At 47.6% G+C, this 20,177-nt stretch overlaps 1 protein-coding gene across 1 annotated transcript in view; it reads right to left on the reverse strand.

Annotated features, from left to right (window-relative positions):
* LOC109886633 (LARGE xylosyl- and glucuronyltransferase 1-like) overlaps positions 1–20,177 on the reverse strand; it is a 121,396-nt gene that overhangs the window by 22,800 nt on the left and 78,419 nt on the right. The window contains exons 5-6 of the mRNA XM_031819488.1: positions 5,860–5,964; positions 2,181–2,293 (exon numbers count right to left, since the gene is read on the reverse strand). Coding sequence (XP_031675348.1) covers positions 2,181–2,293; positions 5,860–5,964 — 218 coding nt within the window. The remainder of the gene's footprint in view (positions 1–2,180; positions 2,294–5,859; positions 5,965–20,177) is intronic.

The raw sequence follows: 20,177 nt of genomic DNA on the forward strand, positions 1-20,177 counted from the left end.
GTGCGACACATAGAGGAAAAGTCCTAATCCTAATCAAATAGACACATTTTTTTATTTATTTTTATTTCACCTTTATTTAACCAGGTAGGCAAGTTGAGAACAACTTCTCATTTACAATTGCGACCTAGCCAGATAAAGCAAAGCAGTTGGACACATACAACGACACAGACTTCCACATGGAGTAAAAAAAATACAGTCAATAATACAGTATAAACCAAGTCTATATACCATGTGACAAATGAGGTGAGATAAGGGAGGTAAAGGTCAAAAAAGGCCATGGTGGCAAAGTAAATACAATATAGCAAGTCAAACACTGGTGGTAGATTTGCAAATGGAACAATGTCCAAAGTGCAATAAAAATAATGGGGTGCAAAGGAGCTAAATTAATTCATTCATTAAATACAGTAGGGAAAGAGGTAGTTGTTTGGCCTAAATTATAGGTGGGCTATGTACAGTGCAGTAATCTGTGAGCTGCTCTGACAGTGGTGCTTAAAGCTAGTGAGGGAGATAAGTGTTTTCCAGTTTCACAGATTTTCTACTTCCTTCAAGTCATTGGCAGCAGAGAACTGGAAGGAAGGAGAGGCGGCCAAGAAAGATTTGGTTTTGGGGGTGACTAGAGAGATATACATACACCTGTTAGCAGAAATGCTTGTGTTACTAGCTCCAACAGCACAGTCAGTCTAACAAGTAAGATTCGAACCATGTTCCAACATTCCACACAATACACCAAATGGAATTGGAATCATTCCATATATGGACGAGCCATGTCAGACAGTCCGTAGACTAACATACCTTACAATACAATACTTTATTATCCACATGACAGAGCTATGCAAACGACCTCCACGTTAGGAATGTGCCCAGTGATATCTAACCAAAACAACACATGGCAAGACAGGAAGGAAGACATGCAGAAGTGCTCATGAAGAGGACACGAAGAAGACCGGAATCATCTCCAAGTGAACAATGTCAAAGGAATAGGTCAAGTCATATAGATGGAGGCCATTTCACCGCCACCCACTGGAACACAAGTCATTTAGCCAACACTGGGCTCCTCATTCAAGCCACATAGGGAGGGATCTTAACACCACCTGCTGGATCGAAGTGCCACTCACAATGGCCACACAGAGCATTTCTCCCTCAACCTGATGCAATTGTCACACAAGTACGTGGGCAAATCAAACATTAACTACAAACAGATCATCAAATAGGCAAACACATGCTCATGTAGAGTACTCAAATTATACAGTTACTTTGTCACCAAACCTAATCTGTCATTCATCTACAATACATGCTCTTCTAAGCCACAATGCAAGTTCACAATTTCAGTTGTCAATTATTAATTCATTTGACTGCTCTTTAATCATATTCACTTAACCCTTTTGTTCACCTGCTGATTTTCTGCTGGTTTGTCTCTTGCAGATTTGGACATCAGTGAATGTATGTTCTCAAGTATCAAAAAGAGGGGTAAGTTACATTGACCTACTTTATGAAAAACGGAATGCTACTTTTCTCTCTAGCCTAGTGCACTCTTTATCTGTAAGCTCTCCTACTGGTGTAGTAGCTCAAAAAAAAAGCTCCAGATGCCATTACCCCCATGTAGCCTATAGAACTTTATCTCGACGACCACATTTTACACCAATGCACCCCGAGAATCGGTTGGTGGTCGGGAATCAAGTGGATGATTCTGGGACCAATTACAGGAGGGGGTCTGTTCTGTTGGATGAGGGTGTACTGAACTGTGCCTATAGCATGTCAAGAATCCCTCCAACGGAAATAGGCTTTGGCAAATGGCCAGGGGCGCTGTCCTTTTCAGCACCACGGAGCTCCGCTATTACCTGTCTCATGAGTGAAGATGCAACAGCAGACAATTCCTGCTCTTTGTCCGGGAATTACACACTTTAGCCGTGTCTTGCTGCATTTAACTGGCAGCCTGTATTTAGGGCCTTTACTTTGTCTTATCATTTCGATTCCTCAGCAAAAATCTTCTTTTAAAAATGAACTAAATCCCACATCAGAAGTCTACTTCAAATCACGTCAAGGACCACACGACTCGACTCAACGGAAGTCAGTAGTATCAATATTCTCCACTGTGAAGGTGTCATGTGCTGAGCCATTTAGTTCCTTATGAAGCCTATTTACGAAGCCAATACAGCAATCAACACGTACCTGCCCGTTACCTGGTCAGCCAGTGATGTAGACAACATGCTCATCAGTTCCCTCTCTGCTGTCAGTCTCCACATCTGTTCCCACCGCAGCTTCCTCAGTCGGTCCAGCAGCAGCAAGATCACACCTGGGACAGAGGTCACATGACTTAACAGACCCAATCAGCAGCAAGATCACACCTGGGACAGAGGTCACATGACTTAACAGACCCAATCAGCAGCAAGATCACACCTGGGACAGAGGTTCACATGACTTAACAGACCCCAATCAGCAGCAAAATCACACCTGGGACAGAGGTCGCATGACTAACAGACCCAATCAGCAGCAAGATCACACCTGGGACAGAGGTCACATGACTTAACAGACCCAATCAGCAGCAAAATCACCACCTGGGACAGAGGTCGCATGACTTAACAGACCCAATCAGCAGCAAGATCACACCTGGGACAGAGGGTCGCATGACTTAACAGACCCAATCAGCAGCAAGATCACATGACTTAACAGACCCAATCAGCAGCAAGATCACACCTGGGACAGAGATCACATGGACTTAACAGACCCAATCAGCAGCAAGATCACACCTGGGACAGAGGTCACATGACTTAACAGACCCAATCAGCAGGCAAGATCACACCTGGACAGAGGTCACATGACTTAACAGACCCAATCAGCAGCAAAATCACACCTGGGACAGAGGTCGCATGACTTAACAGACCCAATCGCAGCAAGATCACACCTGGAACAGAGGTCACATGACTTAACAGACCCAATCAGCAGCAAAATCACACCTGGGACAGAGTCGCATGACTTAACAGACCCAATCAGCAGCAAGATCACATGACTTAACAGACCCAATCAGCAGCAAGATCACACCTGGGACAGAGGTCACATGACTTAAAGGTAGTCATTATCATTACGAATTAAGTTAGTCAATATCATTGTGAATAAAGTTAGTCATTATTGTTACAGATAATGTTATTCATTATCATTGTGAATAACATTAGCCATTATCATTGTGAATCAAGTTGGCCATTAGCACTGTGGATATAAAAGTTAGTCATTGTCACTGTGAATAACACTAGTCATTATCATTGTGAATAAAGTTTGTCAGTATCGCTGTGGATAATGTTAGTCATTATCATTGCGATTGTGAATAAAGTGAGTCATTATCATTGTGAATAAAGTAAGTCGGTATCACTGTGAATAAAGTAAGTCATTATCGTTGTGAATAAAGTAAGTCATTTTCGTTGTGAATAAAGTTAGTCGTTATCGCTGTGAATGGTGTTAGTCATTATCGTTGCGAATAAAGTGATCCATTATCGTTGTGATTGAATAAAGTGTGTCATTATCGTTGTGGATGCCGCTGGTCGTTATCGTTGTGAATAAAGTTAGCCATTATCATTGCAAATAAGTTAGGCATTATCATTGTGAATAAAGTCAGTCATTATCATTGTGAATAAAGTTAGTCGGTATCATTGTGAATAAATGTATTCATTATCATTGTGATTGTGAATTAAGTTAGTCATTATCGATGTGAATAACATTAGTCAGTATCATTGTGAATAAAGTTAGTCATTATCATTGTGAATATAGTTGGCCATTATCGCTGTGGATAAAGTTAGTCATTATCATTGTGGTTGTGAATAAAGTGAGCCATTATCATTGTGAATAAAGTCGTTATCGCTGTGAATAAAGTTAGTCATTATCATTGTGAATAAAGTTGGTCATTATCATTGTGAATACAGTTAGTCATTATCATTGTGATTGTGAATAAAGTGAGTCGTTGTCATTGTGAATAAAGTGAGTCATCACCGTTGTGAATAAAGTTAGCCAGTATCATTGTGCATAAAATTTGTCATTATCACTGTGAATAAAGGTAGTCATTATCATTGTGAATCAAGTTAGTCATTATCAATGTGAATAACGTTAGTCATTATCATTGTGAATAAAGTCAGTCATTATCATTGTGAATGGCGTTGGTCATTATCATTGTGAATACAGTTAGCCATTGTCAATGTGAATAAAGTTAGTCATTATCATTGTAAATAAAATGAGTCATTATCATTGTGAATACAGTTAGTCATTATCAATGTGAATAAAGTTAGTCAGTATCATTGTGAATAAAGTGGGTCATTATCGCTGTGGATAAAGTTAGTCATTATCACTGTGAATAACATTGGTCATTATCATTGTGAATACAGTTAGTCATTATCATTGTGATTGTGAATAAGTGAGTCATTGGCATTGTGAATAAAGTGAGTCATCACCGTTGTGAATAAAGTTAGCCAGTATCATTGTGCATAAAATTTGTCATTATCATTGTGAATACAGTTAGTCATTATCGATGTGAATAAAGTTAGCCATTATCATTGTGAATAAAGTTTGTCGTTATCATTGTGAATACAGTTAGTCATTATCGATGTGAATAAAGTTAGTCATTATCATTGTGAATACAGTTAGTCGTTATCGCTGTGGATAAAGTTAGTCATTATCAATGTGAATAACGTTAGTCATTATCGTTGTGAATAAAGTTGGTCATTATCGTTGTGAATCAAGTTGGTCATTATCATTGTGAATACAGTTAGTCATTATCAATGTGAATAAAGTTAGTCATTATCAATGTGAATACAGTTAACCGTTATCAATGTGAATAAAGTTAGTCATTATCACTGTGAATAAAGTTAGTCATTATCATTGTGAATAAAGTTGGTCATTATCAATGTGAATAACATTATTCATTATCATTGTGAATAAAGTTGGTTATTATCATTGTGAATAAAGTGAGTCATTATCAATGCGAATAAAGTTAGTCATTATCAATACGAATAAAGTCAGTCATTATCGTTGCGAATAAAGTGACCTAAACTGTCCCCCCTCTCCGTGTCTCTCACCTGTATTGAAGATGTAGAAAATCCACTGACTGTCCCCTCTCTCCGTGTGTCTCTCACCTGTATTGAAGATGTAGAAAATCCACTGACTGTCCCCCCTCTCTGTGTGTCTCTCACCTGTATTGAAGATGTAGAAAATCCACTGACTGTCCCCCTTCTCTCTGTGTGTCTCTCACCTGTATTGAAGATATAGAAAATCCACTGACTGTCCCCCCTCTCCGTGTGTCTCTCACCTGTATTGAAGATGTAGAAAATCCACTGACTGTCCCCCCTCTCTCTGTGTCTCTCACCTGTATTGAAGATGTAGAAAATCCACTGACTGTCCCCCCTCTCTCTGTGTCTCTCACCTGTATTGAAGATGTAGAAAATCCACTGACTGTCCCCACTCTCTGTGTGTCTCTCACCTGTATTGAAGATGTAGAAAATCCACTGACTGTCCCCTCTCTCCGTGTGTCTCTCACCTGTATTGAAGATGTAGAAAATCCACTGACTGTCCCCCCTCTCTGTGTGTCTCTCACCTGTATTGAAGATGTAGAAAATCCACTGACTGTCCCCCCTCTCTGTGTGTCTCTCACCTGTATTGAAGATGTAGAAAATCCACTGACTGTCCCCACTCTCTGTGTGTCTCTCACCTGTATTGAAGATGTAGAAAATCCACTGACTGTCCCCCCTCTCTCCATGTGTCTCTCACCTGTATTGAAGATGTAGAAAATCCACTGACTGTCCCCCCTCTCCGTGTGTCTCTCACCTGTATTGAAGATGTAGAAAATTCACTGACTGTCCCCCCTCTCTGTGTGTCTCTCACCTGTATTGAAGCCCCTCTCCAGGGCGGGCCAGGGCCGGTGATTCTTCCACAGGTTCCCCAGGTACCAGTCACTCTGGTTCTCCACCAGACCTAGAACCTGCTGACCTAGAACACAGAACACAAACAGAACACTCAGGTTACTATGGTTCCCCAGGTACCAGTCACTCTGGTTCTCCACCAGACCTAGAACCTGCTGACCTAGAACACAGAACACAAACAGAACACTCAGGTTACTATGGTTCCCCAGGTACCAGTCACTCTGGTTCTCCACCAGACCTAGAACCTGCTGACCTAGAACACAGAACACAAACAGAACACTCAGGTTACTATGGTTCCCCAGGTACCAGTCACTCTGGTTCTCCACCAGACCTAGAACCTGCTGACCTAGAACACAAAACACAAACAGAACACTCAGGTTACTATGGTTCCCCAGGCACCAGTCACTCTGGTTCTCCACCAGACCTAGAACCTGGAAAAGAGAGACACACAGAACACTCAGGTTACTACCAAAGGGCTGCTCTATAGAAAAGTAATGTCTCATTATCATAATTACCCACCAGGGGGCGCTGTGGAGTCAGCTGTCAGACAACACTCAGGTTACTACCAAGGGCTGCTCTATAGAAAAGTAATGTCTCATTATCATAATTACCCACCAGGGGGCGCTGTGGAGTCATCTGTCAGACAACACTCAGGTTACTACCAAGGGCTGCTCTATAGAGAACACACAAACAATGCTGCACCATAGAGTAGTGTTGGCTCGTTATAACAATCACCCACCAGAGGGCGCTATGGAGTCAGCTGTCAGACAACACTCAGGTTACTACCAAGGGCTGCTCTATAGAGAACACACAAACAATGCTGCACCATAGAGTAGTGTTGGCTCGTTATAACAATCAGCCACCAGAGGGCGCTATGGAGTCAGCTGCTCAACAAGCTGTTAGTAGAGCCCATCACCAAGAAATAAAGTGGAATGAATGGTGCCTTTTGAGCAAGACAATCTGCTCACATTGTTAAAGCTGATGGAGTAGATGAAGGTAAGAAAAGAGAGAGAGGTGGAACATCTAGTCATGAAAGAGAGGAGGGGTCGTGGAGTACAGGAGCTCAGGGAGGACTGGAGGGGGAGGTATCGTCTTGGAGGAGAGGAGAGGAAGGGATCATCTTGGAGGAGAGGAGAGGGAGGGATCATCTTGGAGGAGAGGAGAGGGAGGGATCATCTTGGAGGAGAGGAGAGGGAGGGATCATCTTGGAGGAGAGGAGAGGGAGGGATCATCTTGGAGGAGAGGAGAGGGAGGGATCATCTTGGAGGAGAGGGATCATTTTGGAGGAGAGGAGAGGGAGGGATCATCTTGGAGGAGAGGAGAGGGAGGGATCATCTTAGAGGAGAGGGAGGGATCATCTTGGAGGAGAGGAGATGGAGGGATCATCTTGGAGGAGTGGAGAGGGAGGGATCATCTTGGAGGAGAGGAGAGGGATCATCTTGGAGGAGAGGGAGGGATCATCTTGGAGGAGAGGAGAGGGATCATCTTGGAGGAGAGGAATCATCATGGAGGAGAGGAGAGGGAGGGATCATCTTGGAGGAGAGGAGAGGGAGGGATCATCTCAGAGGAGAGAGAGGGATCTTCTTGGAGGAGAGGAGAGAGAGGTATCAGCTTGGATGAGAGAAGAGGGAGGGAATATCTTGGAGGAGAGGAGAGGGAGGGATCATCTCGGAGGAGAGGGAGGGATCATCTTGGAGGAGAGGAGAGGGAGGGATCATCTTGGAGGAGAGAGAGGGATCATCTTGGAGGAGAGGAGAGAGAAGGATCATCTTGGAGGAGAGGAGAGGGAGGTATCATCTTGGAGGAGAGGGAGGGATCTTCTTGGAGGAGAGGAGAGAGAGGTATCATCTTGGAGGAGAGGAGAGAGAGGGATCATCTTGGAGGAGAGGAGAGGGAGGTTCATCTCAGAAGAGAGGAATCATCTTAGAGGAGAGGAGAGGGAGGTTAATCTCGGAGGAGAGGGAGGGATCATCTCAGAGGAGAGGGAGGGATCATCTTGGAGGAGAGGGAGGGATCAAGTTGGAGGAGAGGAAAGGGAGGTATCATCTTGGAGGAGAGGAAGGGATCATCTTGGAGGAGAGAGAGGGATCATCTTGGAGGAGAGGAAGGGATCATCTTGGAGGAGAGGGAGGGATCATCTTGGAGGAGAGGAAAGAGAGGTATCATCTTGGAGGAGAGGAATCATCTTGGAGGAGAGGAGAGGGATCATCTTGGAGGAGAGGAATCATCTTGGAGGAGAGGAGAGGGATCATCTTGGAGGAGAGGAATCATCTTGGAGGAGAGGAGAGGGATCATCTTGGAGGAGAGGAATCATCTTGGAGGAGAGGAGAGGGAGGTATCATCTTGGAGGAGAGGAGAGGGATCATCTTAGAGGAGAGGAATCATCTTGGAGGAGAGGAGAGAGAGGGATCATCTTGGAGGAGAGGAATCATCTTGGAGGAGAGGAGAGAGAGGGATCATCTTGGAGGAGAGGAGAGGGAGGTTCATCTCGGAGGAGAGGGAGGGATCATCTCGGAGGAGAGGGAGGGATCATCTTGGAGGACAGGAGAGGGAGGGATCATCTTGGAGGAGAGGGAGGGATCATCTTGGAGGAGAGGAATCATCTTGGAGGAGAGGAGAGGGATCATCTTGGAGGAGAGGAATCATCTTGGAGGAGAGGAGAGGGAGGGATCATCTTGGAGGAGAGGATAGGGATCATCTTGGAGGAGAGGAATCATCTTGGAGGAGAGGAATCATCTTGGAGGAGAGGAGAGGGAGGTATCCTCTTGGAGGAGAGGGATCATCTTGGAGGAGAGGAATCATCTTGGAGGAGAGGAGAGAGAGGGATCATCTTGGAGGAGAGGAGAGGGAGGGATCATCTTGGAGGAGAGGAATCATCTTGGAGGAGAGGAGAGGGAGGGATCATCTTGGAGGAGAGGAGAGGGAGGGATCATCTTGGAGGAGAGGAGAGGGAGGTTCATCTCAGAGGAGAGGAGAGGGAGGGATCATCTCGGAGGAGAGGGAGGGATCATCTTGGAGGAGAGGAGAGGGAGGGATCATCTTGGAGGAGAGGAGAGGGAGGGATCATTTTGGAGGAAAGGAGAGGGAGGGATCATTTTGGAGGAAAGGAGAGGGAGGGATCATCTTGGAGGAGAGGAGAGGGAGGTATCGTCTTGGAGGAGAGGAGAGGGAGGGATCATCTTGGAGGAGAGGGGAGGGAGGGATCATCTTGGAGGAGAGGAGAGGGAGGGATCACCTTGGAGGAGAGGAGAGGGAGGGATCATCTTGGAGGAGAGGAGAGGGATCATCTTGGAGGAGAGGAGAGGGATCATCTTGGAGGAGAGGAGAGGGAGGGATCATCTTGGAGGAGAGGAGAGGGAGGGATCATCTTGGAGGAGAGGAGAGGGATCATCTTGGAGGAGAGGGAGGGAGGGATCATCTTGGAGGAGAGGAGAGGGAGGTATCATCTTGGAGGAGAGGAGAGGGATCATCTTGGAGGAGAGGGAGGGATCATCTCGGAGGAGAGGGAGGGATCATCTCGGAGGAGAGGGAGGGATCATCTTGGAGGAGAGGAGAGGGATCATCTTGGAGGAGAGGGAGGGATCATCTCGGAGGAGAGGGAGGGATCATCTCGGAGGAGAGGGAGGGATCATCTTGGCACAGGGGTTTGGGGTGAGTTGAGGTAGGGGTTATTGAAGAGATAGAGGATGAAGGGATGGAAGGAAGGCAGCTCTAATGAAGACTAAGGAAGATTAATGAGGGACTATTGGGTGTGTGTGTGTGTGTGTGTGTGTGTGTGTGTGGTGTGTGTGTGTGTGTGTGTGGTGTGTGTGTGTGTGGTGTGTGTGTGTGTGTGTGTGTGTGTGTGTGTGTGTGTGTTGCAGCTGCTATTCAAACAACAGAGAGCAGACATGCTTTAGATGTCGTGAAAACAAAGCCCACGGCTCTGTTACTCTCCTCTCAGAGGGACAAGTGACTGGGACAATCAGAGGGGAAGTACACTCTCTCTCTCCCTCAAACTATTTCTCAGAGTCACTCTCTCTCTCTCTCTCTCTGTCTGGTCCCAGTCTCCCTCTCTCCCTCTCTCCCTCCCTCCCAGTATTTCCCAGTCCCTCAGAGGACCTGAGTAGCGGGGAGGAAGACACACGTATAAACAGATACTCAGATGTCAACTAGAGACTTGGGGAATTCAGAAATCAAAGAGTGTATATTCCATTTGTTTTAGTATTCGTCACCTGTGAGTGACATGCAGAAGAATCAAACAAATGTCTCTCCCTTTACAGATGCATTCGTTCTAAACAGAGGCTTTTCACTGCGGATATGATCAACTTCTAGTCTGGAGGATGTAGATCCCAAACCACTGTTGTCAAAACCCTCCTCTTCAAGTCAGCCAGACATGACAAGGGGAAAGGAAACACAAAACAACTAAATCAATACAATCATTTTATCAGCTTCAACAAAGAAGGGTCTCTGTGCCACTTCGAGAGCAGACGAGATGTCACTATGAAAATAACCCCCCATTTTAAAATCCGCCCCAATTCTCCAACCCCCTTTTCAGAAAGACTTCCAAGCGCTTGTCTCATATTTTCTAGAAGGTTCCAGTCGCCCCGTCCAGATGTTCAGTACGGTAACTTGTCTTCTTGTCTTCACAGACAATTAACTTGCATTGTTACTGGTTAGTGGATATTGATCCTCCAATCAGAGATGTTGGCATTGTGATGTCATTGTTACTGGTTAGTGGATATTGATCCTCCAATCAGAGATGTTGGCATTGTGATGTCATTGTTACTGGTTAGTGGATATTGATCCTCCAATCAGAGATGTTGGCCCCCCGGACCAAAATGAGACTCAATAACTTCTATTTATAGATTAGCAGTTGAGACAGAGAAAATACATTCACTAAATCGTTGTCCCAAACGGCTCCCTACTCCCTACATAGTGCACTACAGTTGACCACAGACCCTATGGATCCCAGTCTAAAGTAGTGCACTACAGTTGACCACAGACCCTATGGATCCCAGTCTAAAGTAGTGCACTATAAAGGGAATAGGGTGCCATTTGGGATTCAGCCTAAGATAACAGTATGCATGGTGTATCTATTGGCAGTCTTCTTTAGGCGGTGATTCTTAGCAGGGAATCCATACGCTATCTTCTACCAGTAGAGGGAACTTATCGCATCTTCATTTCATTACATGTGGAGAAGAATAGAGAGAGAGACAGAGAGAGAGAGGGACAGGGAGAGAGACAGAGAGGCAAAGAGAGACAGAGAGAGACAGAGAGAGAGAGAGGGAGAGAAACAGAGACAGAGACAGACAGAGAGAGAGAGAGAGACAGAGAGAGAGAGAGAGAGAGAGACAGAGAGAGAGAGAGAGAGAGAGAGAGAGACAGAGAGAGAGACAGAGAGAGAGACAGAGAGAGACAGAGAGAGACAGAGAGAGACAGAGAGAGAGAGACAGAGACAGAGAGAGAGAGAGAGACAGAGACAGAGACAGAGAGAGACAGAGACAGAGACAGAGACAGAGACAGAGACAGAGGAGAGAGAGAGAGAGAGAGAGAGAGAGAGAGAGAGAGAGAGAGAGAGAGAGAGAGAGAGAGAGAGAGAGAGAGAGAGAGAGAGAGAGAGAGAAACAGAGAGAAATAGGGATCTGCTGACAGATGAATGATAATGTCCAAGGTCACCAGAGACAGTGAGGCAGACTTCCACAGACTCAAGCATGTCCACCATCTACAGCTTCCTTCACTTGTTCCCAGAAACCACCACCATGTCCACCATCTACAGCTTCCTTCACTTGTTCCCACAAACCACCACCATGTCCACCATCTACATCTTCCTTCACTTGTTCCCAGAAACCACCACCATGTCCACCATCTACAGCTTCCTTCAGTTGTTCCCAGAAACCACCACCATGTCCACCATCTACAGCTTCCTTCCCTTGTTCACAGAAACCACCTAAACATCCACAGACTGAAGGTGAAAGACTTCAGAAAGTACCAGACGAGGAGACAAAGCCAACTAGCGGAGACAAACCTGTCCTTCCTTCCCTCTTCCAGTACCAGAGGACGAGACAAAGCCAACTAGCGGAGACAAACCTGTCCTTCCTTCCCTCTTCCAGTACCAGAGGACGAGACAAAGCCAACTAGCGGAGACAAACCTGTCCTTCCTTCCCTCTTCCAGTACCAGAGGACGAGACAAAGACAACTAGCGGAGACAAACCTGTCCTTCCTTCCCTCTTCCAGTACCAGAGGACGAGACAAAGACAACTAGCGGAGACAAACCTGTCCTTCCTTCCCTCTTCCAGTACCAGAGGACGAGACAAAGACAACTAGCGGAGACAAACCTGTCCTTCCTTCCCTCTTCCAGTACCAGAGGACGAGACAAAGACAACTAGCGGAGATAAACCTGTCCTTCCTTCCCTCTTCCAGTACCAGAGGACGAGACAAAGACAACTAGCGGAGACAAACCTGTCCTTCCTTCCCTCTTCCAGTACCAGAGGACGAGACAAAGACAACTAGCGGAGACAAACCTGTCCTTCCTTCCCTCTTCCAGTACCAGAGGACGAGACAAAGCCAACTGGCGGAGACAAACCTGTCCTTCCTTCCCTCTTCCACACTGATCAGATAGAAAGCACAGCAGTCACCTCTGATCTGATGACACAAATACAACACTATCCCCTATGTAGTGCACTACATTGGACCACGGTCCATAGGGAATAGGGTGCCATTTTTTGGTGGGGACACAAGCTAAGTGAGTGAACACCTCATACACTTAAAGTCACTAATACAGCTAAGTGTTCATAGGTCAAGGGTCAGCCTGCCTGTCTGTCTGCCTGCCTGCCTGTCTGTCTGTCTGCCTGTCTGTCTGTCTGCCTGCCTGCCTGTCTGCCTGCCTGTCTGTCTGTCTGTCTGTCTGTCTGTCTGTCTGTCTGTCTGTCTGTCTGTCTGTCTGCCTGTCTGTCTGCCTGTCTGCCTGTCTGTCTGTCTGACTGTCTGTCTGTCTGCCTGTCTGTCTGTCTGCCTGCCTGTCTGTCTGTCTGCCTGTCTGCCTGTCTGTCTGTCTGTCTGCCTGTCTGCCTGTCTGTCTGTCTGTCAGCCTGCCTGTCTGTCTGTCTGTCTGTCTGTCTGCCTGTCTGTCTGCCTGTCTGTCTGCCTGTCTGTCTGCCTGCCTGCCTGTCTGTCTGCCTGTCTGTCTGCCTGCCTGTCTGTCTGTCTGACTGTCAGCCTGCCTGTCTGTCTGTCTGTCTGTCTGCCTGCCTGCCTGTCTGTCTGCCTGTCTGTCTGCCTGTCTGTCTGCCTGTCTGTCTGCCTGCCTGTCTGCCTGCCTGCCTGCCTGCCTGTCTGTCTGTCTGTCTGTCTGTCTGTCTGTCTGTCTGTCTGTCTGTCTGTCTGTCTGCCTGTCTGTCTGTCTGTCTGTCTGTCTGTCTGTCTGCCTGTCTGCCTGTCTGTCTGTCTGCCTGTCTGTCTGCCTGTCTGCCTGTCTGTCTGTCTGTCTGCCTGTCTGCCGCAGGGCATTAGTCCTGCCAAGCGGTCATCTCCTATTCTGACAACAATACTGAGAAGGACAAGGTAGTGATGACTTCATAGGATGTGTGTGTGAATGGTAGGGATGACATTAGACTGGGTGTGAATGGTAGGGATGACATTAGACTGGGTGTGGATGGTAGGGATGACATTAGACTGCATGTGAATGGTAGGGATGACATTAGACTGGGTTTGAATGGTAGGGATGACATTAGACTGGGTGTGAATGGTAGGGATGACATTACAGGGTGTGATTGGTAGGGATGACATTAGACTGGGTGTGAATGGTAGGGGGGACATTAGACTGGGTGTGAATGGTGGGGATGACATTAGACTGGGTGTGAATGGTAGGGATGACATTAGACTGGGTGTGAATGGTAGGGAGGACAGACTGGGTGTGAATGGTAGGGATGACAGACTGGGTGTGAATGGTAGGGATGACATTAGACTGGGTGTGAATGGTAGGGGTGACATTAGACTGGGTGTGAATGGTAGGGATGACATTAGACTGGGTGTGAATGGTAGGGGTGACATTAGACTGGGTGTGAATGGTAGGGATGACATTAGACTGGGTGTGAATGGTAGGGAGGACATTAGACTGGGTGTGAATGGTAGGGAGGACAGACTGGGTGTGAATGGTAGGGAGGACAGACTGGGTGTGAATGGTAGGGAGGACAGACTGGGTGTGAATGGTAGGGATGACATTAGACTGGGTGTGAATGGTAGGGATGACATTAGACTGGGTGTGAATGGTAGGGATGACAGAGGGTGTGAATGGTAGGGATGACAGAGGGTGTGAATGGTAGGGATGACATTAGACTGGGTGTGAATGGTAGAGATACCTTATAGGATGTGGTGTGAATGGTAGGGATGACATTAGAGTGGAATTAGCAGTCCGTCAGTAAAACAACAGAGGAAGTAGCAGCCCATCGGTAAAACAATCGAGGAAGTAGCAGTCAGTCAGTAAAACAACAGAGGAAGTAGCACTCAGTCGCTAAAACAACAGAGGAAGTAGCAGTCAGTAAAACAACAGAGGAAGTAGCAGTCAGTAAAACAACAGAGGAAGTAGCAGTCAGTCAGTAAAACAACAGAGGAAGTAGCAGTCAGTCAGTAAAACAGAGGAAGTAGCAGTCAGTCAGTCAATAAAACAGAGGAAGTAGCAGTCAGTCAGTAAAACAACAGAGGAAGTAGCAGTCAGTCAGTAAAACAACAGAGGAAGTAGCAGTCAGTCAGTAAAACAGAGGAAGTAGCAGTCAGTCAGTCAATAAAACAGAGGAAGTAGCAGTCAGTCAGTAAAACAACAGAGGAAGTAGCAGTCAGTAAAACAACAGAGGAAGTAGCAGTCAGTCAGTAAAACAACAGAGGAAGTAGCAGTCAGTCAGTAAAACAGAGGAAGTAGCAGTCAGTCAATAAAACAGAGGAAGTAGCAGTCAGTCACGAAAACAACAGAGGAAGTAGCAGTCAGTCACGAAAACAGAGGAAGAAGCAGTCACTCTTTAAAACAGAGGAAGTAGCAGTCTGTAAAACAGAGGAAGTAGCAGTCAGTCAGTAAAACAACAGAGGAAGTAGAAGTCAGTCAGTAAATCAACAGAGGAAGTAGCAGTCAGTCAGTAAAACAACAGAGGAAGTAGCAGTCAGTCAGTAAAACAACAGAGGAAATAGCAGCCCATCAGTAAAACAACAGAGGAAGTAGCAGTCAGTAAAACAACAGAGGAAGTAGCAGTCAGTAAAACAACAGAGAGGAAGTAGCAGTCAGTAAAACAACAGAGAGGAAGTAGCAGTTAGTCAGTAAAACAGAGGAAGTAGCAGTCCGTCAGTAAAACAGAGGAAGTAGCAGTCAGTCAGTAAAACAACAGAGGAAGTAGCAGTCAGTCAGTAAAACAACAGAGGAAGTAGCAGCCCATCAGTAAAACAACAGAGGAAGTAGCAGCCCATCAGTAAAACAACAGAGGAAGTAGCAGTTAGTCAGTAAAACAACAGAGGAAGTAGCAGTCAGTCGCTAAAACAACAGAGGAAGTAGCAGTCAGTCAGTAAAACAACAGAGGAAGTAGCACTCAGTCGCTAAAACAACAGAGGAAGTAGCAGTCAGTAAAACAACAGAGGAAGTAGCAGTCAGTAAAACAACAGAGGAAGTAGCAGTCAGTCAGTAAACCAACAGAGGAAGTAGCAGTCAGTCAGTAAAACAACAGAGGAAGTAGCAGTCAGTCAGTAAAACAACAGAGGAAGTAGCAGTCAGTCAGTAAAAACAACAGGAAGTAGCAGTCAGTCAGTAAAACAACAGAGGAAGTAGCAGTCAGTCAGTAAAACAACAGAGGAAGTAGCAGTCAGTAAAACAACAGAGGAAGTAGCAGTCAGTCAGTAAAACAACAGAGGAAGTAGCAGTCAGTAAAACAACAGAGGAAGTAGCAGTCAGTAAAACAACAGAGGAAGTAGCAGTCAGTAAAACAACAGAGGAAGTAGCAGTCAGTAAAACAACAGAGGAAGTAGCAGTCAGTCAGTAAAACAACAGAGGAAGTAGCAGTCAGTAAAACAACAGAGGAAGTAGCAGTCAGTAAAACAACAGAGGAAGTAGCAGTCAGTAAAACAACAGAGGAAGTAGCAGCCCGTCAGTAAAACAACAGAGGAAGTAGCAGTCAGTAAAACAACAGGAAGTAGCAGTCAGTAAAACAACAGAGGAAGTAGCAGCCCATCAGTAAAACAACAGAGGAAGTAGCAGTCAGTAAAACAACAGAGGAAGTAGCAGTCAGTAAAACAACAGAGGAAGTAGCAGTCAGTAAAACAACAGAGGAAGTAGCAGCCCGTCAGTAAAACAACAGAGGAAGTAGCAGTCAGTAAAACAACAGGAAGTAGCAGTCAGTAAAACAACAGAGGAAGTAGCAGCCCGTCAGTAAAACAACAGAGGAAGTAGCAGTCAGTAAAACAACAGGAAGTAGCAGTCAGTAAAATAGATCATAAAGCAGTGTCTGTTGGTTCTTCTTGAGACTTCACCATGTGGCTGTTTGGAGCTGCTGCTGTTTAATCCAGTTAAGTAATGGAGGATTTGGAGAGTCTGTGTGTGTGTGGATTTAGAGTGGACAGTATCCGCCAGACTGGTCCTTGTCCTCCCTGCTAATACCATTAATCAACGAGATGAAGAAAACACATTCTGAGACAGCTTGGGCCTCCAACCGGATTGGAGGAGAAGATCAAAGGGCCCGCCCTTAAAACCTTGCCCATACAGATAGAAACAGTTTACTGCTAGTATCCTCTGTCCTCGCCTCCTTCTCACACCGGATTGGAGGAGAAGATCAAAGGACCCGCCCTTAAAACCTTCTCCTGCAATGTGCTCTGAGGAGACGGCAGGGACAGAGGAAGTGAGGATTGGAGGAAAAGACAAATAGGGAAAGAGTATCAGAGAAAATGTTTTTCAAGAAATTTACTTTGAAGTCTTTAAAGTAACCTGCCTGACACTATAGAATATATGCTGGACTAGTCAGTCTACTGAGAATTAAATACATACTGGACTAGTCAGTGTACTAAGAATTAAATATATACTGGACGCGTCAGTCTACTGAGAAGGGTTAGGGTTAGGGTCAGACATCTAGCTAGGTTTCTACCCAAACAACAACCTACAGTCTGAGACATCTAGCTAGGTTTCTACCCAAACAACAACCTACAGTCAGACATCTGGCTAGGTTTCTACCCAAACAACAACCTACAGTCTGAGACATCAAGCTAGGTTTCTACCCAAACAACAACCTACAGTCAGACATCTAGCTAGGTTTCTACCCAAACAACAACCTACAGTCTGAGACATCTAGCTAGGTTTCTACCCAAACAACAACCTACAGTCAGACATCTAGCTAGGTTTCTACCCAAACAACAACCTACAGTCAGACATCTAGCTAGGTTTCTACCCAAACAACAACCTACAGTCAGACATCTAGCTAGGTTTCTACCCAAACAACAACCTACAGTCTGAGACATCTAGCTAGGTTTCTACCCAAACAACAACCTACAGTCAGACATCTAGCTAGGTTTCTTCCCAAACAACAACCTACAGTCTGAGACATCTAGCTAGGTTTCTACCCAAACAACAACCTACAGTCAGACATCTAGCTAGGTTTCTACCCAAACAACAACCTACAGTCAGAGATCTAGCTAGGTTTCTACCCAAACAACAACCTACAGTCAGACATCTAGCTAGGTTTCTACCCAAACAACAACCTACAGTCAGACATCTAGCTAGGTTTATACCCAAACAACAACCTACAGTCAGACATCTAGCTAGGTTTATACCCAAACAACAACCTACAGTCAGACATCTAGCTAGGTTTCTACCCAAACAACAACCTACAGTCAGACATCTAGCTAGGTTTATACCCAAACAACAACCTACAGTCAGACATCTAGCTAGGTTTATACCCAAACAACAACCTACAGTCAGACATCTAGCTAGGTTTCTACCCAAACAACAACCTACAGTCAGACATCTAGCTAGGTTTCTACCCAAACAACAACCTACAGTCAGACATCTAGCTAGGTTTCTACCCAAACAACAACCTACAGTCAGACATCTAGTTAGGTTTCTACCCAAACAACAACCTACAGTTGGGGGGCTGTAGGGGCAGTTAGAGACCCAGCCGGGGGCTGTAGGGGCAGTTAGAGACCCAGCAGGGGGCTGTAGGGGCAGTTAGAGACCCAGCAGGGGGCTGTAGGGGCAGTTAGAGACCCAGCAGGGGGCTGTAGGGGCAGTTAGAGACCCAGCAGGGGGCTGTAGGGGCAGTTAGAGACCCAGCAGGGGGCTGTAGGGGCAGTTAGAGACCCAGCAGGGGGCTGTAGGGGCAGTTAGAGACCCAGCAGGGGGCTGTAGGGGCAGTTAGAGACCCAGCAGGGGGCTGTAGGGGCAGTTAGAGACCCAGCAGGGGGCTGTAGGGGCAGTTAGAGACCCAGCAGGGGGCTGTAGGAGCAGTTAGAGACCCAGCAGGGGGCTGTAGGGGCAGTTAGAGACCCAGCAGGGGGCTGTAGGGGCAGTTAGAGACCCAGCAGGGGGCTGTAGGGGCAGTTAGAGACCCAGCAGGGGGCTGTAGGGGCAGTTAGAGACCCAGCAGGGGGCTGTAGGGGCAGTTAGAGACCCAGCAGGGGGCTGTAGGGGCAGTTAGAGACCCAGCAGGGGGCTGTAGGGGCAGTTAGAGACCCAGCAGGGGGCTGTAGGGGCAGTTAGAGACCCAGCAGGGGGCTGTAGGGGCAGTTAGAGACCCAGCAGGGGGCTGTAGGGGCAGTTAGAGACCCAGCAGGGGGCTGTAGGGGCAGTTAGAGACCCAGCAGGGGGCTGTAGGGGCAGTTAGAGACCCAGCAGGGGGCTGTAGGGGCAGTTAGAGACAGAGACCCAGCAGGGGGCTGTAGGGGCCGTTAGAGACCAGCAGGGGGCGAGGGGGCTGTAGGGGAAGTTAGAGACCCAGCAGGGGGCTGTAGGGGCAGTTAGAGACCCAGCAGGGGGCTGTAGGGGCAGTTAGAGACCCAGCAGGGGGCTGTAGGGGCAGTTTAGAGACCCAGCAGGGGGCTGTAGGGGCAGTTAGAGGACCCAGCAGGGGGCTGTAGGGGCAGTTAGAGACCCAGCAGGGGGCTGTAGGGGCAGTTAGAGACCCAGCCGGGGGCTGTAGGGGCAGTTAAGAGACCCAGCAGGGGGCTGTTAGGGGCAGTTAGAGACCCAGCAGGGGGCTGTAGGGGCAGTTAGAGACCCAGCAGGGGGCTGTAGGGGCAGTTAGAGACCCAGCAGGGGGCTGTAGGGGCAGTTAGAGACCCAGCAGGGGGCTGTAGGGGCAGTTAGAGACAGAGACCCAGCAGGGGGCTGTAGGGGCCGTTAGAGACCCAGCAGGGGGCTGTAGGGGAAGTTAGAGACCCAGCAGGGGGCTGTAGGGGCAGTTAGAGACCAGCAGGGGGCTGTAGGGGCAGTTAGAGACCCAGCAGGGGGCTGTAGGGCAGTTAGAGACCCAGCAGGGGGCTGTAGGGGCAGTTAGAGACCCAGCAGGGGGCTGTAGGGGCAGTTAGAGACAGAGACCCAGCAGGGGGCTGTAGGGGCCGTTAGAGACCCAGCAGGGGGCTGTAGGGGAAGTTAGAGACCCAGCAGGGGGCTGTAGGGGCAGTTAGAGACCCAGCAGGGGGCTGTAGGGGCAGTTAGAGACCCAGCAGGGGGCTGTAGGGGCAGTTAGAGACCCAGCAGGGAGCTGTAGGGGCAGTTAGAGACCCAGCAGGGGGCTGTAGGGGCAGTTAGAGACCCAGCAGGGGGCTGTAGGGGCAGTTAGAGACCCAGCAGGGGGCTGTAGGGGGCAGTTAGAGACCCGAGACCCAGCAGGGGGCTGTAGGGGCAGTTAGAGACCGAGACCCAGCAGGGGGCTGTAGGGGCAGTTAGAGACCCAGCAGGGGGCTGTAGGAGCAGTTAGAGACCCAGCAGGGGGCTGTAGGGGCAGTTAGAGACCCAGCAGGGGGCTGTAGGGGCAGTTAGAGACCCAGCAGGGGGCTGTAGGGGCAGTTAGAGACCCAGCAGGGGGCTGTAGGGGCAGTTAGAGACCCAGCAGGGGGCTGTAGGGGCAGTTAGAGACCCAGCAGGGGGCTGTAGGGGCAGTTAGAGACCCAGCAGGGGGCTGTAGGGGCAGTTAGAGACCCAGCAGGGGGCTGTAGGGGCAGTTAGAGACCCAGCAGGGGGCTGTAGGGCAGTTAGAGACCCAGCAGGGGGCTGTAGGGGCAGTTAGAGACCGAGACCCAGCAGGGGCTGTAGGGGCAGTTAGAGACCGAGACCCAGCA

Source organism: Oncorhynchus kisutch, unplaced genomic scaffold (genome assembly GCF_002021735.2).
Source record: "Oncorhynchus kisutch isolate 150728-3 unplaced genomic scaffold, Okis_V2 scaffold2202, whole genome shotgun sequence".
Lineage (NCBI taxonomy): Eukaryota > Metazoa > Chordata > Actinopteri > Salmoniformes > Salmonidae > Oncorhynchus > Oncorhynchus kisutch.